Raw genomic sequence first — 17,201 nt, 5'->3', positions numbered from 1 at the left:
GCTATTTTTTGTCAAAGAGATTTGGTTAGACGGTTGGAAAAAAAAGACTGTATCAAGTACGTTTTACCAATTATAGGGGCCTTTTCCACCAAAAGAACCTTGGTTCAAGAACCGGTGCCGTTCAACTTTCTTGGAACCTTGGTTAGTTCTTGCAAAAAGCTCACCTCTGGTTCATCCCATAGGCTGGAGAAAGAACCGCGGTTCTTTGTCGGTGGAAAAGCACCCATAGAGGGTTGAGTAGTACCAGATATGCAGCTTGGCAAATAAAAGGTGATTCCTGTGCATGACGGAGGATAATTTCACGATAAATTTTTATCTCCACGATACGATTATCGTCCCATCCCTAAGGCCATGGCTACACGGAGCTGGATATTTCTGAAGCTAGACATTTTTTTGTGCTGTTGGGGCTTGCAGCCACATGAAGCTGGATATTTCGGCCGCAAAGCTGGATATTTTTTAAACCGGATAAATAAGTGAAGACATTGAAAAATATCCAATTCACTGGATCCGTGTAGACATGGAACCCGAATATCTCTGAAGACTTTACTGTGTGTGTGCTTGTTAGACCTAGATATCTTTGTCGTGTGGACCTAGATATTATTTTTTTTGGATATCTGAAAAACCGGGATATATGAAATATCCAGCTCCGTGTAGCCATGGCCTCAATTGTCAAGGTGAGGTGATTTCAAAGAGGGAACCTGGTGGTTAATGGGTGAACACTATGAATAACAGAGAACCCCTCCTACCTGACTCCAGGGTGAACGCTTGGCACCAGCTCCATCTCAGACAGCAGCCCAGTCCAGTGGGACTGCTGGGGGAAGTCCACGATCACGTCCTTCCCGTTGGCACTGAAAGCTGAACCCAATCCAACACGTAGTTTTAGTCGCAGGTAGGGCTGTCACCATTATTATGACATTTTACCTGACGATTAATTGTCACACAAATAATTGCCATTAACGATTTAATTGTGTTTTTTTTTTGTCGCTGAACACTGGAGTATACGAATACAAATGACATTTCTGTTTGGCTTTGAAGTTGCACAGGGCAGATACAAAGGAATGACTGGCATATTTAATGACTTTATTCTTTATACATTTATAGTGGAAATAGCAGATATACAAGCTCACAACGCATTGCGATGCGTTGTGAGCTTGCAGATCTACTATTTCCACTACTTTTTGAAAGCGTTTGAAACTGTATGAACATTTCTCAACATGGAAATAATTATGCAAAATAATTGCGATTACCTCAAATAAGTGCGATTAGATGATCATGAAATAATTTGGACAGGCCTAGTCGCAGGCACTGCCTGTAAATCTGAAAATCCACCCTCTCAGAGCAATTGTGTGAATGAATTAACATCTATTGAGAAAGGATGTGGTATTTTTGTTTTATTGTGTGTCGTTGATTCTTGGTATCAATTGATTCCTTTGGTTTTAATCCATCTGTCATGTTTCTGTCAAATTAGAAATGGCAAGTTTGTCTGAATAAAAACATCTTTACGAAAAATAAAATAATGTTAATTCAACAATTCAGTTCAGTTCAGTCAGAAGCCGTTATACAGCCGATAAATCCAGTCACGTAGCCTTTTTCTCATCATACAGATGATGACAGATACAAAAATAGGAGAGCATAACCCGGTTCTTAAACGCTGAGATGGGTTTACGGTACCTTTTACAACTCCGACACTCCTGTGCGTCACCGAGCCCCACTTGTACTTTGGCGTCGTCACCGTGGGTTTGACCCTCACTTTGTCACCGATCTTGATATGTGACGGGGAACTCTGTGGTGGGAATCCTGGAGGACCACAGCGTAAATGACATCACTTGGGATTCAAAAAGGCAAGCAGCCTTCAGAGGCATTTAAAAAATGACCATTCAGGGACTGTTCAGGGAAGACACAACAAACAAGCGCTCCCTTATCCACCTCTTTCCGCGGGAATTTACTGGAGAATTTTTTGCACCACACTTCCGGTTAACAGCAGACATACAAGCTCACGTCGCGTCGCAGATGCAACCGTTGTGAGCTTGTAGATCACACTCGGAAGCTCCGTGCAACTTCTGCGCAATGCACGATGGGATGTTGGAAAGTTGTGGATACGACTTATAGGTTAGATCAGAAGCCATGTTTACTAATCCCATATCGTCTCTGTCAGGCAGAAGGAAACCTTGTATGTCTAAACTTTTTTTTTTTTTTATTATGTAAGAAAATTACCTGTACTTGTTATTTAGTCACACGTTCTGGTTAACAGGGTTCCCACACATTTTTACGAATGAATTTCCAAAACATTTCCAAAACTTTTCCAGAATATTAAACTCAATTTCCAGGACTATATAACAATCATTCAGTGCAATAACGAGTCTCTTACTCCTATGTGCAATGCCCAAAGACAGGCAATGTAGCAAAAATAAAGCGTGCTTGCCACAAAATGGACCTTGGCGTGCATGCGGATCGTGCACGATGGACACGCACTCACCCACTGACGTCAAAAGGTAAGAAAATCGTGTCAGGAAACCCTCAAATTCTTTTTTTTTTTTTAAATAGCCGGTCTAAGCAAAAATAGCATGTATACAAGCTCATAGCGCGGCACTCTATGAGCTTGTATATCTGCTATTTTTGAATAGCCAAAGTATACAAAATAATGGTTAAAGTGGTTACGTGACACAGAGTTAATAATCCCAAGGCTTACCAAGGAGCTCAGTGTGGATGTAACGGACCCAGTATGTGCCTCCCTTCTGCTGCCAGTCACACTGCACGTTCAGGTCGTGAAGGCCGTCCCTGTCCAGCTTGATCACTTTGCCCGCGTCTCCCTCATACACCTCCTCATACGTCCGGCAGCACTTCACCATCATGCCCACCTGCACAGAGACCACCCAACCGGCTGTCAGTCACACTATGAATAATTTCTGCAGAAACGCTTTGCCTGGATGCTCCGATTTTACGCCAAGTTGAAATGGTTTGTGCTGCAGCTTCCTGAGCCGTTCACAAGGCGGTTGGTTGCTCTCACCTGAATGTTCTCTCTCACGTACACGGCGTAATCGTCGTTGGACTGGAAGTCCGATCTCTTCTTGAACGTCTGGCTCTCTGTAACCACCGCTCCCGCAGGCTGACCAGACAGGAAACATTACACATTCAGACATCATCCTTTTTTTTTACAACGACAACTGGACAGGATGATAGGGCTGTCCCGATCATTACATTTTACTTTACAAATATCTTTTTGTTTTGTTTTACATGGAAACGATTATGACGATTTTGCAAAATAATAATAGATAATCAGGCGATTACGTAATAACTGACAAGCCTTCAGGCTGAGTGAGAGGTGACATAACTCAGTGGTTCTCAACCTTTTCAGGCCGCGACCCCCTATATAATCATATTTTAACTGGGGACCCCCCCCACCCTGATGGGCACTAAGAGTTAAGGCATTATATTTTGTATAACACGGTTCTAGTTGCGAGGCGTTGTGAGCATGTAGATCGGCTATTTTCACAATTTCTGCCCCTAATATTTGACAATTTGGCCAATGTTTCATTTGTGTTGAGTGAGAAAACAATGTTGCACATTAAGTTAATCATCTGGAGACCCCCCAACATCATTTGGGGACCCATCTGGGGGGTTTATGTTTATGATAGAGGTCTTAAGGTCTTACCGTGGGGAAGACTGGCTCCACCTCCTCCATCTCCTCCAGCACCTCTTCATCAGAGTACTCGTCTGACACCGTGTCGGCGTCGGACAGCTCAGTGACCTGGATGTCAGGGTGGTCCAGCAGCCAACCCACCAGGGCCTCCACGCCTGCAAAGCACGTCCACACAGGCACAGAATGAGACTATATCACTGTGTGATGTCTTCTAGCAACTGCCTGGCATGTGTTATCACCACTAACTAGTCCCCTGATAAAATTAAATAAAAAGTATCATCTCAGATGAGAGATTTTCAGACCAAAATCCTTTGGTCCTCTCCTAGTGGTGGCAGGTGGCTAATGCCTGCTAGCAAAGAGAGTACAGGACATAATGTAATAATACAAATGTTGCCCTAAAATCCTGCAAAGAGGTACACAGTATGTCTAGAGTCCTGTCATCAACATGGATCTGTCCCATGTGGCGCCACCATCAGGCCGATTTTTTTCAAACACATTTTTGGACACAGCTCCTACAGATTTTGCCCTAAAATCACACAAAGCGGTACACAGTATGTCTACTTACAGGCTTATTTGTGTATACATGTGACCTGACGGTTGCTTATCTCCCGATTAGGGAGTCTTTCTGGTTATAAAAATGTGTTTAAAGCTATCTAAAGGTCTACAAGAAATGATACGATGAAAATGTCATCATTAAAGGTCTTTGCACACTGCTGCGTTTCGGAGCGTGCAAATACAAAAAAATCAACCTCACGTTATGTCAGTCACGTTTGCACACTGCCGCCCGTTTCGCGCACCACTCGGTCCCTTGCTCTCTCTATCTCTCTCTCTCTTTCCTTGCCCTGAAAAACGCATTTCGCAACGAAAAACACAGCAGTGTGCAAAGGCCTTAACAGTGGAAACTGCAACATTGATGAATTGGAAACAAGCTAAGTGAACAGTTATAGCGTATCCCTACAGTCACACTATCATGAACACCATAATGAACTTGTGTCGTAGGACCCCAGCCAGTACCTGGCACCCCAGAGGCGCTGCCCGTCGTCCCAGACAGAGACTTGAGGGCAAACTCGATGTTCTTCCTCTGGAAGCCCATATCCATCAGCTGTAGGACGATGGGCAGAGGGGGGGTGGGGGAGCTCTTCTGCTTCTTCTGCCGGGGCGGCCTGATGTGCTGCACCGTGACGGGGGTGGTGGCCTCGCTGGAGCTGCTCTCCTCGAACAGCGGAGAGGAGGGGTGCGTGGACTCCACGGCCAGGTACTGGCACACCGCCAAGGCTGCGGCCTGCGCGTACAAACACGTGCGTTAATGGTTGGCGGGTGAGAGAGTTACGGAAACGAGGAACTACCTGAAAAAGGTGTGCAACTCAAGGTTCAGGTTTCACATACTTGGCAATAAAGCTCCGCTCCGTGATTTGTTTTATCACATTCATTCTTGAAGCGGTTGAACTCTAACTGGAAATAAGTCTTGAATTATTGTACATCTTGACTCATTTACCGCCCCTCCCGATTGTCCCGATAAAATCCCTTTGTTCCTCTCTGCCGGTCCCGATAATCCCGAGAGATTAATATGCTTTAATCACTATAAAACATTAAACAGTAAAATCGCTGTTTTATCGGTAATCGGTGCCTAATCGCCCGTCCGGAAGTGCTTCCGATCAGTTTCCGTATCCGGTCTGGGGCGGGACTATTGCGCAACTACCATTAGCTTCCGTGTAAACAGTAGGAGACGGAGCTCAGCGATAGAAAGGTATTTTTTCAAGCGGATTTTTGTATTTTAAAGCTGGGATCGACTCTATACACACATGGAACATGATCTGTGCACAGATGGTGCGCGATGTGCACGCACGTCCCCACGTTAAACGGTAAGGACGACGCTGTGATTTGTTTTATCATATTCATTCTTCAACCGGTTGAACTCTACCTGGAAATAAGTCTTGAATTATTGTACATCTTAACACAATGGAAGCCAAGGTTTCTAACATTTCTAGCTGTTGCTGCTGCCGTCGTTCACTTACGCTTTAATTTTGAAGAGCCTCGGAAGCTTTGTGCGTTCTTTGCACCTTATTCATAGATAAAGCTGTTTTTATGTTTCAGCCTAGAATGGAAGTGTATGCAGCCTAGATCCTCCATTTTGTTTCTGTGCGTATGGACCAGGGTCTTTCACAGGGTACACAGAACGGATGCAGCTGCACGTAACCAAGTTAACCCTTTGTCTCGTTGAGGGACGAGACAACTTAGTTTTGGCACAGCGACCTCCAGTGGCCGTATCTCGTTACTGAACGAGTTTGGCCCCCAAGTTGTTAAAATACCACCTCCGTTCTTACGCCCATGTTTAGAAACATTACCAGAAACATAAAGAAACGTTTTACAGCCATAAAACAAAGTACAAATACAAATTTGTATCAACTAAAGAATGAAAACCTACTGCCGTTTATTCTTTTGGTGGCAGGGTCACCCCTTTGTCTACGCTTGATTACAATTGAATTTGAACTTTATTCATGTCCTGTGTGTGTTTATTCTTTTGGTGACAGGGTCACCCCTTTGTCTACGCTTGATTACAATTGAATTTGAACTTTATTCATGTCCTGTGTGTGTGACTAAGGAATACACACAGGATCTGAGTGTTTGGGTCCGTCCCACAGACTCACCTCCAGCTCCTGCCTGTCGAAGATGGCCTTGATGGGGGAGGGCTGGGTGGCGGCAGTGAGCAGCTGCTGCAGGAGGATGAGGGGGGGCAGGGGACCCTCTGGAGACAAGTCTCCCACGTCTGGAGACGACACCACTGGGTCCTCTGTTGGAAGAACACAGGACAGAGAGGACTGACTGCTACTGCACTTCAGCTTTTCTAAACTTTTACCTTTTGAGTCATCGACACAGCTCCCTGCAAACCTCCGAACTTTCTACCAAACTGTCCTCGATACATTTCTGGCACATCTGGCACACACAATAAAAGAATATATCACGAGCACCTTGAATGGACTACACCCAAAGCCTAAACCTAACCCTTACCCTGTACTCGAAATATCGAGATTTTGCCGTTTGTTATTATCACCTTGCCGGACTTCATTTCCGCCAAGAAGTGAGCTACAGCCTTTATTCTCCCTGGCGCTGTGTGATTGATTCTCTTACCACTGGGGTTGGGTCCTGTGTCCTGGACGGCCGGCTGGGACAGGATCTGTCTGAGTTTGTCCTGGTGAGAAAGCAGGGCCCGTGCTGCCTTGAGAATGTACAGTCTGAGCTGCTGGCAGCGGAGCAAGAGGATGTCCACCTGGTCTACTGAACACACACACACACAAACACAGACAGTAGAAAACAGTAGAAAAGAAATAAGAAATAGAGAATATAAAAGGTTTAAACTAATTCTAGGGTAGACCTACTCTATTGTGGACCGACAAGTCCTACATGATCACATGACTTCAACCACTGTTTCAATTGACCTTTAAAAGCTGAAAAAGTGGGGATCTCCCTTAGGGGCCTTTTCCACCGGCAAAGAACCGGTTCCAGAACCAGTGCCGGTTCAACTTTCTTGGGAACCTTGGTTCGTACTTGTGAACTGTTTCCACCAGATTAAACCATGATTGAACCAGAGGAACCAAGGATTTTGTGGTTCCCGTTCGGAACCAACTTTTACGGTTCTGAACCAACTCCGGTTCTCGGTGGAAAAGCGCACCTCTGGTTCATCCCATAGGCGGGAGAAAGAACCAGAACCGGTTCTTTGCCGGTGGAAAAGGCCCTTTGGTGTGACAGGGAGCTCGTTCCACTATTGACAACCTTTAATGGACAGGACATTTTGACTAAAGGCAGAATTTCTGCCACTTATTATTTTATTTTTTTAAGGAATCCTGAGGATCCCTGGAACCAACTTAGGGGCCTTTTCCACCAAAAGAACCTTGGTTCAAGAACCCCTGCCGTTCAACTTTCTTGGAACCTTGGTTCGTTGTTGCGAACCGGCCGCGAACCGGCTTGCTTTCCACCAGATTGAACCAGATTGAACCAAGGATTTTGTGGTTCCCGTTCCGAACCAACTTTTACGGTTAGGAACCAACTCGGTTCTCTGTGGAAAAGCTCACCTCTGGTTCATCCCATAGGCGGGAGAAAGAACCCGAACCGGTTCTTTGCCGGTCGAAAGACAAAAGACACTTAACCTTTAACAGTCCCCGGCCCCCTGTGCACTCATCTGAGCTATCTGAGCAGCCATCTGCTGTGTGAAGCAGTAAAAGTCATTTGCCCTCCCCCTCCCCGGGGACCAGAAAACACTCCCTTTCCTGTCCTGTACCTGTGAGACCTCGGCTGAGGGACTTCTTCATGCGTTGTTTCTCCAGCTTGCTGCCTGCTAGGTTGACCAGCTGAGCCCACACTGCCAGCATGGGCTCCGTGAAGGGCAGGTTCTGCACACTGAAGGACACCACAGGCAGCTAAATGGAAAACAAACACATGTCATGGCATCAGCACGGAGGTCCAAACGTGCAACATGCATGTTTTGTGACTCACATAAAGGTACGTATGATGAGCAGGGCTCTGCAATAATTCCAGTTTACCAATATGATGTAGGCCTGTCCTCTAAAAATCGACGCGTCGTTTTAAGCCCCCGGAATCGACGCCAATTGTTTGAGTCGAGCCTCAAAAATATATAATTTTTTTTATCACACCAGTATACTGTGGTGCGGTATGAGAGCGCTGGACTGTGACTGTCATGTAATTCTTATTGAGTTCATACTTCCTACTACTAGAATAAAATCAGTTCACGTGACTTGAAAGTTGCCTTGATCATATAACAGGGAGCTCTTATTTTGAAGTTAACCGCTTGGAAAGGAAATGCGTCGACGAGTTGTTATTCTACTTGAGAGCTGGCCAAAGAAGCAGCAGAGCCAGTGCGATGCGCTTTCACTTTCACTGCCGTGGGTGTGTGGTGGTTGGACTCAGGCTGAGGAATAGCGACGGGCGAACTGTTTTCTTTTTATTATCTCGCACCAGATCGGCAACATAGCTCTTTTGATACAGCAGCGGTGCTCTGAGAAAATACAACTTGTGGAAATAATACACGACATGCTGTCAAAGAGATGCATTATTCTCTCCTCCGTTGTTCTACTCTGCTCCACAATTCACAATTACGCACGGCAAATTACGCACGGCTGGACGCAATCTTATCTTCATTAATGTCCAGTGTCCACCGCTATCATGTCTCAATATGCACGGTAGTTCATGGATCTAATTCACTTTAAAGGCTTAAAACATATTGCTGTTTTATTGTATTACGTTGACGTGGTTTAAAAGCTTAAAGCACCACTTTTTTTTCTCTTTTTTTTACATAAACGATTCGTCGACGCGTCGGATTAACCCCCGCGACTCGAATCGACTTGATAAATCCTGCGTCGAGGACAGCCCTAATATGATGATGTCTTTTTTTTTTTTTTAAGATTTGTTTTTGGGCTTTTTATGCCTTTATTGATAGGACAGTAGACTGACAGGAAATGGGGAGAGAGATGGGGAATGACATGTGGCAAAGGTCGTCCGGATCGGGAATCGAACCAGCGACACCAGCAGGCATCATAGCCTAATATGTGGTATGCGCCTTGACCACCAGGCCAGCGGGCGCCCCATATGATGATGTCTTTAATGGAAAGTATCAATATTGGATTACTGAAAATGTGTTTGATGTATCTTTCAAAGACAGAGAGTTCCCTCTCTCTGTTGCTTTTCTCAAACCTGTGTTATTCATAAGATTGGCTGCAGTAAATAAATACTTATAGTATTAAACATGAGGGTCTATAGATCAGTTGTGTATTTAACCACATGAACACTTGCATCCCCATTTGGGGCGTGTCATTATTGTCAGCACGACAACATTTGGCGACAATAGTAGATCTACAAGCTCACAACATGTTGTGGCGTGACGTGTTCTAAGCTTGTAGATCTGCTATTTTCGGTGAAAAGATTTATTGTATGTGTAAAAAAAGGATGGGGCAGAGTACAGACCCCTGGGGGAACTTTAGAGAAATAGCATGGAGACTACAGACATTTGGTAGATATATTTTGAGATAGATATTAGCACTGACTGAATGCTTCACTGTCTTCGCATACATACAGTACAGTATGTGATGTTAAAGTTACATTTCAAGTAGTATGTCGCCCAATAAATGTATGCAATGCATCACAAAAAAGCTGATGTTAAAGTAATGCTGATAGAAGACACACATTAGATTGGAAAAAGAAATCGTTGAAAATGCTTAGAAATTAATTCCCTCATTTTCCACAAACTTTAACACTCTTACGAATCACAAACTATCAGGGATTTTTTTCAGTAGGGCTGTCACGATTATGACATTTTACATGACGATTAATGCGATTAACAATTTAATTGTGTTTTTGTTGTTGACAATTACAATTCTGTTTGCGGCAAATGACTTTGCCCGGCCCCACACGAACACCTGCGTACCGGTTTGAGTTGGCTAAGCAGGCACACACGGCAGGTCCGCATCTCGTGGAACTGGACGGTGATGCGTCCTTTTGGCGTGATCCGCGTGACCGTTCCCTCTCCGTACTCCTCGTGGACCACCTGACCTCCCAGCCTGAGCCGCCCGTCGATCCCCCCGATCACAGCCAGCACGGCCATCAGGCTGCCCACCCGGGGACCCTCCGACTCCGGGAAATACTCCTCCAGGAAACACTGTGAAAAGAGCAGTAGAGGGAGGGGTCTTGTGTTCATAGAAATCACAGAAACAGGAGACAGGCCCTATGTAAGGGTGGGCGATATAGTGATAATTATCGTTGAGAGGATACAATGTCTCCACAATATGCCTTTTTAGACGTATCATATATATCGTGACACAATTGAGGGAGCCTAGTAAAAAAATCCTGTTTAATCGTTAATACAGAGATTCATTGCAGAATTCAATTTAAACCTGCATTTTGGTCTAAATCAGAACTTCTCAAACTTTAAAATGTCAAGGTCTCCACTTAACTCTGACAGTATACAAATGAAACCAAATGGACCCATAAGGGTCCATTTGGTTTCATTTGTATACTGTCAGAGTTACATACTTGTAAAGTTCAATTTAGACCTCCCAAAAAGAACCCAGAGAGTCTAGTTTTTGTCAAGTAACTTGAAAAATAACCATAAAAACCAACGTGAAAAAGAATCGTGATAAAATCGTGTATTGTGATACAGCTTGGGAAAATATTGTGATAATGTATTTTTACTTATCGCCCACCCATAGCCCTATGGGCCTCATTGCTCGGCAAGGCTTACTTACTTAAAGGAGTAGTTAAAAGGGAGTTTTAGAAGACAATAATTTCAATAATTACGCCCATTGATTCCGGATGGGGACCCAAATGCATTTGGGTCCCCATCCTCAATCAATGGGGGTAAATATACTATAATCAAATTTTTGTCTTATGAATGCGAAAAATACAAAAGAATATTTTCGAACTCAAGTCTTCATGGCATGAGTAATCAGTAGAAAAAAAAGTAATTTTGGGGGAGAACTATTCCTTTAAGCCCTAACCTAGCCATAACTTATTACTCTTGTAGAGTGCTTTTATGTCGAATGCAAAGTATAAGGTGCTCACCGCATTGACCAAACTGTTCTCTAGCAAACAGGCAACACTGCGACATGTGTCAGTCCTAACCCACATTTTGGTCAAATTATATTATTGCTCGTTGAGCAGAAAAGTGATGACAAACTATTTTAGTTTGACAGTTTGTCTGAATGTTACTCTTATCAGAAGTTGTCCACCAGAGGGTGCTAAAGTATCTCAACTATGCACAATAATGTCAAAATTGTGGAGCAGTCTACATCTTCTGTATGAAAGTTAAATATAGAAATTACAGTACATGTGTCATTATAACCATTATTTTCAGCTATACCAATTGTACTAATCTTACTAGATGTTACACATTATGTCCGACTCCCTGACTCAAAGCCCAGTTGTTCTAGATCAGGGGTTCCCAAACTTTTTTGTCTCAGGGCACCCCATAAATATTTTTTTAATCCGAGGCACCCCTACATTATCATTTTCACTCCCAGCAGCTTATATTTATAGCATATCGTCGTTGCTGGGTGGAAACCTTGTATGTGCAAAACCGTTTGTTTTGTATTTATCATCTATAAAATGTACTGAACTAGTGAAAACAGACGATCTACAAGCACACAACGCCTCGCATCGGCTGTTTATACTAGTTTTGTGCGACAGTCTTGTATGATGAAGCAGGGCTTTGCTTTACTAAAAGACGTACACATTTGAAACATGGAGATACCAGGTTTCAGCCCGACAGTGACGATATTTTAGTGATTATGTTGTGAGGAAAACATTGAGATAACAGCCATTTTGGTTAGAACTGACTGAAAATAACTTTGTACTTCAAGTTTAAAATGATACTAAATATTTTTTTAACTGTCCAAATAAATTCCAAATATTATCAAAGTATCTCGCGGCACCCCTGGACAGCCATCACGGCACCCCAGGGTGCCCCGTCACCCACTTTGAAAACCCCTGTTCTAGATACAGTTTCAGATGACATGTCGATGCTTACGGCCTCAGACTGGCGTCCCGCCATGACGTCAGTGATGGAGCTGAGCTGGGTGTTGATGTAGTCGTTGATCAGGCCGTTCCATTGGCCCAGGGAGTGCAGGGTGCGCAGGACGGCCACGATCTCCTCCGCCAGCGTGCTGCTGTGAGTGGCTGTGAGGGAGGCCTGGGGGCGGGACTTCCTCCGTCGCAGGGAGCCCTCTGTGGCGGGCGGAGAGCAGAGGTTTGACAGACGTAGATGTATAGATTCCACATATCTGTGCATGTGCGCGTCTTTCCCATCCCAAGAACCATCTGCCCAATACCCTTCACAAAGTGCAGTGTCGAGTGTGAAGTTGGTCAGATCAGTGGTTCCATCACAATTACATTCAAATCAGAGCAAAAAAAACATATGTAATGGGTATTCTATAACTAGAATAGTCTCGTGTAGCCAGACGACTATTCCACAATCTCCGATTGCTATATAGAGTCTGGAACTGCAGCTTCTGAAATCCGAGTAACGGAAGCTGGCATTTCCGTTCCAAAAATATAATTTCTGCTAAGCAGCAAGCTAAATAATGCTTAGATGACTTTTATTTCGATAAGGATAAATGTGCGGGATTGTGCGTGATGGTAAAAACTTAACAGAAGTAGGGAGGAGGCTTCACTTCCGCTTTATCCCATACTCATGATTAAAAACTTCCGTCTCCCAGACTGTATAACGGGAGCAAATTGTGGAAGTCAACAGTCTGGCCACGCGAGACTATTCTATAACTAACGTTGGGCTGGTGTGTGTACCTCTGAGCAGAGCTAGGTCAGAGGAGCAGTTTAACCCATTTAGGCCTGAACACATTATGACGCAATATTTTATGCTTTAAATATAAAACTAGACCAGGTCAACCTGGTTGTGCCAGACCCCCTGTCTGTCATCATCATTTATGACATCATGCCTTTTGTAGGCATGTCATCATCATGTCATCATCATATATACCCTTTATATAGAAAAGGGACAGACCGACATTTGCTTATGTAGGCCTACCCATTTCATGGGTCTGGCAAAAATAGCAGATATACAAGCTCACAGCGCGGCACCGAGTGCCGCGCCGCGAGCTTGTAGATCTGCTATTTTTGAAAAATCGTGAAAATTAGAATTTTGACCCGATTCTATAAGTGTCTTTTGAATCCTTCTACGATTTTTGGAGAAAACCCTATGTTTCTATGTCAGCAATCTGGCAAGCCATCGTCAACGAAAAGGTCCTTTTCACTTCAACTGGAGCTCAGTTAGTCTGTTTTTGAGAGACTACTATGTCAGTGGTTCTCAAACCTTTTCATGTGAAGGACCCCCAAAATGATATCTATTTGGCCACGGACCCTCATCTCAAAATATTTAGTTCCAGGGACCACCCAGAAGCAAAATTTGAGTTACAAACGTTCGCTTTGAAAATACATATATTCAAAGATTTGCACACATTTTCACGACTTTTTCAAAAATAGCAGGTCTACAAGCTCGCAGCGCGGCACTCGGTGCCGCGCTGTGAGCTTGTAGATCTGCTATTTTTCACTGGTTAAAGCATTCAATAATTCTAGGCCTAAATGAACCTACCTCTGAGCAGAGGCAGGTCAGAGGAGCAGGTGCTCAGCAGGCTGCCCAGGAAGCCAAACAGCTTCTCCACCAGGAACTTCATGTCCTGAGAGCGCTCCATCTTGTCCCAGGACGGCAGCACCGCCTGCAGCAGCCGCAGCGCCAGGATCTGTCCAGAACACACACGTTGGTCAGGGACAGGGATGGGACGATATGAACGTTTCATGTCGCGATTATTGGGACAAAAGACATCGCGGTTCACGATATTATCGCGATGATCAAAATATCCCCGACATCCATTATCCTGTGGGCGGAACGTTTGCCAAAAAATAGCAGATCTACAAGCTCACAACGCGTCACAACGGCTATTTTTTTGGCAAAGAGATTTGGTAGAGAGTGAAATAAAGACTTTATCAAGTACAAACCCTCTATAATTTGACCAATTATAGTACAAACCCTCTATAATTTGACCAATTATAGATGGTTTAAATGGTACCGGATATGCAGATCTGCAAATAAAAGATGAATTGATCCCAGTGCTTGACAGAGGATAATTTCACAATAAATTTAAATCTCCACGATACGATTATTGTGAATGTTTTTTATCACGATAAACGATAATATCGATTATCGTCCCATCCCTAGTCAGGGATGCCAGCGGCACAAAGTCTTCATTTAACTCTGAGAGAGTACAACATGGAACCAAATGGACTTGATTCTATTTGTACTGTACACTTACAGACTTACAGACCCGAAAGGGTCCATTTGGTTCCATTTCGTACACCCTCACAGCTAAATTAACAGCGGACTTTAACGTATCGCAGAAAGGATCTTCCTCTTAGCACATTCCCTGCCATTTAACAATACCTTCGTACTCTCATATGCCCCTGGTCTCCATAGACTTCCATGTAATTCATAGTGCACGGATCATGCACACCCATGTCTAGATAATGCACCACGGGTGTCCACATTGCTCACAGCTTTCAAACAAAAAAATCCGAATGGAAATCCGTTCAGGCATTCATGAGATAGCAGCCATTATGTTTTCCTAAAATGTAAACAAAGATGGCTGCCATGTTTGAAAGATGGGGTTGCTATGGGGGTTAAACATGCAATTTCGCGATTGCTATCATGCCTACTACATTTTTTGGGGTAAAATCTTTTTTTTTTAAACAAAAAAAAAAAGTGAAATTCTCTGGAATATCGGGCCTGGCAGGGAAAGACATTGAAATAATCTCGGGACTATCGGGCCAGGCATGCAATGAGTTAGTATGCATTTAGTTGTGCGCTATCAAGTATTTTGATATAAGATGTATTCTCGTATTTTTGTGTGTGAGATCAAAGAAAGTGTGCCCATATTTCCAACAACAGCTGTGAACTAGTAAATGTTTAATAAATATGACAGGATCCACCAATTTCTTCTATGATTATACAGCTACAGTACTGTACACTATGGCTTTATGCCAGTTTCATTCTGGTTGCCCTCTAGTAGTCTATCTGATGTAAGGCCTCTTCATCTAGTCATAAAGAGACTTCAGGTGCTGTACTGCTCAAGGACCTCTATCTTCAATACTAACTTTGAATAAACCCTCGATCACGCTATCACAACTAGTAAACACCAGATGGCTTAGCCTTGCATAAAATGAGGTTCAGGATCAACTCACATAACAGATGTCATCTCTATAGAACAGTAAAGCATGCATAACGTGTAGCAAACATCGACAATCTATCGTGATGATGTTTCAAGATGTACATTCAAAATCTGATGTTGCTGGATTGCATGTACAGTTCAGACGTCAGTGAATAACCCGTATTGATTTCTGTAAGACCATGTGTAGACTGTGTGCACTTCATTTACTGTCCATAGGGAGGACAAAAGGCCCTTGTGGACAATCTGAAATTTAAACTATTGGACGTTCTCCCATAATAAGAACACAGCCTTCCTCTGTTCGTCTGTGGAGAGACACTGACTGAATGCTTCACTGTCTTCTCATACATACAGTACAGTATGTGATGTTAAAGTTACATTTCAAGTAGTATGTCGCCCAATAAATGTAGGCAATTCATCACAAAAAAGCTGATGTTAAAGTAATGCTGATAAAAGACACAAATTAGATTGGAAAAAGAAATCGTTGAAAATGCTTAGAAATTCCCTCATTTTCCACAAACTTTAACACTCTTACGAATCACAAACTATCAGGGATTTCTTTCAGTAGGGCTGTCACGATTATGAAATTTTACATGACGATTAATGCGATTAACAATTTAATTGTGTTTTTGTGGTTGACAATTACATTTCTGTTTGACTTGTAGGCTTTGAAGTTGCACATGGCAGATATGACACATAACCTAAATGACTGACATATTTGACAACTTTATACTTAGAGGGGTACTGTCACCTAAAGGGGTGTCTTAAAATATGAGTTAATATTTTTATGATGTCATTGTGGGAATGCGCAATTATAAGCCAATCAAATTAATTGACTGTACTTAAAACTACTTACTGTACTGGTCAGCTGTTGTTGGGGAGCGAGGGGCAGATTACACTGTGACTGTGAGTTTTAGACTATTTCAGACCGTTTTCAGAGAGACCACATGACCTACTGTATCATACTATTATAATTTCGGGGCGTGTCAGCGGGCCTTTAAAACATTGATAGTGGAAATAGGCGATCTGCTATTTCCACTATTTGGGAAAATGTTTGAAAATATCTGACTTTTTTTTTATGACAAAATAATCGCAATGAAACGATCATGTAATAAATGTGACAGGCCTAGACACATGTTCCGTTGAAGCCACCTGTCTTTGCAGCGTGATGGCGTTGAAGGACTGGTGTCCCTCCACGATGCGGATGAGGAGGCCGATCCAGGCCGACGTGCTGAGGGTGCTGCACATCTGTGGCATCAGAGCCATGCTGCGGATGAAGCCCAGCGTGCACCAGCTCCTGTGCTGCTCCCGAGACACCAGCCTGTGGGACGGGCAGCCTGAAGACAGGGAGAGGGGACACGTTAACGAGACACCAGCCTGTGGGACGGGCATCCTGAAGACAGGGAGAAGGGACATGTTAACGAGACACCAGCCTGTGGGACGGGCAGCCTGAAGACAGGGAGAGGAGACACGTTAAAGAGACACCAGCCTGTGGGACGGGCAGCCTGAAGACAGGGAGAGGAGACACGTTAAAGAGATACCAGCCTGTGGGACGGGCAGCCTGGAGACAGGGAGAAGGGGACACGTTAAAGAGACACCAGCCTGTGGGACGGGCAGCCTGAAGACAGGGAGAGGAGACACGTTAAAGAGATACCAGCCTGTGGGACGGGCAGCCTGGAGACAGGGAGAGGGGACACGTTAAAGAGACACCAGCCTGTGGGACGGGCAGCCTGAAGACAGGGAGAGGAGACACGTTAAAGAGACACCAGCCTGTGGGACGGGCAGCCTGGAGACAGGGAGAGGGACACGTTAAAGAGACACCA

At 44.0% G+C, this 17,201-nt stretch overlaps 1 protein-coding gene across 12 annotated transcripts in view; it reads right to left on the bottom strand.

Annotated features, from left to right (window-relative positions):
* Positions 1 to 17,201, bottom strand: part of herc2 (HECT and RLD domain containing E3 ubiquitin protein ligase 2) — a 181,587-nt gene that overhangs the window by 66,837 nt on the left and 97,549 nt on the right. For 10 of the 12 annotated variants that reach the window (XM_080732028.1, XM_080732030.1, XM_080732029.1 and 7 more), the window contains 13 exons: positions 16,531 to 16,715; positions 13,752 to 13,899; positions 12,174 to 12,370; positions 10,077 to 10,307; positions 7,917 to 8,055; positions 6,770 to 6,916; positions 6,289 to 6,431; positions 4,655 to 4,922; positions 3,653 to 3,795; positions 3,008 to 3,106; positions 2,690 to 2,858; positions 1,672 to 1,797; positions 747 to 855 (listed from right to left, as the gene is read on the bottom strand). In XM_080732028.1, the coding sequence (XP_080588154.1) occupies positions 747 to 855; positions 1,672 to 1,797; positions 2,690 to 2,858; positions 3,008 to 3,106; positions 3,653 to 3,795; positions 4,655 to 4,922; positions 6,289 to 6,431; positions 6,770 to 6,916; positions 7,917 to 8,055; positions 10,077 to 10,307; positions 12,174 to 12,370; positions 13,752 to 13,899; positions 16,531 to 16,715 (2,104 nt within the window). The remainder of the gene's footprint in view (positions 1 to 746; positions 856 to 1,671; positions 1,798 to 2,689; positions 2,859 to 3,007; positions 3,107 to 3,652; positions 3,796 to 4,654; positions 4,923 to 6,288; positions 6,432 to 6,769; positions 6,917 to 7,916; positions 8,056 to 10,076; positions 10,308 to 12,173; positions 12,371 to 13,751; positions 13,900 to 16,530; positions 16,716 to 17,201) is intronic. The other 2 variants (XM_080732032.1, XM_080732027.1) reach the window with 1 other exon arrangement.

The sequence above is a fragment of the Nannobrachium achirus genome (genome assembly GCF_963921795.1).
Source record: "Nannobrachium achirus genome assembly, chromosome: 1".
Classification (NCBI taxonomy): Eukaryota; Metazoa; Chordata; class Actinopteri; order Myctophiformes; family Myctophidae; genus Nannobrachium; species Nannobrachium achirus.
Note: the sequence above shows the minus strand (reverse complement) of the source record. Positions and strands in the feature narration are given on the sequence as shown.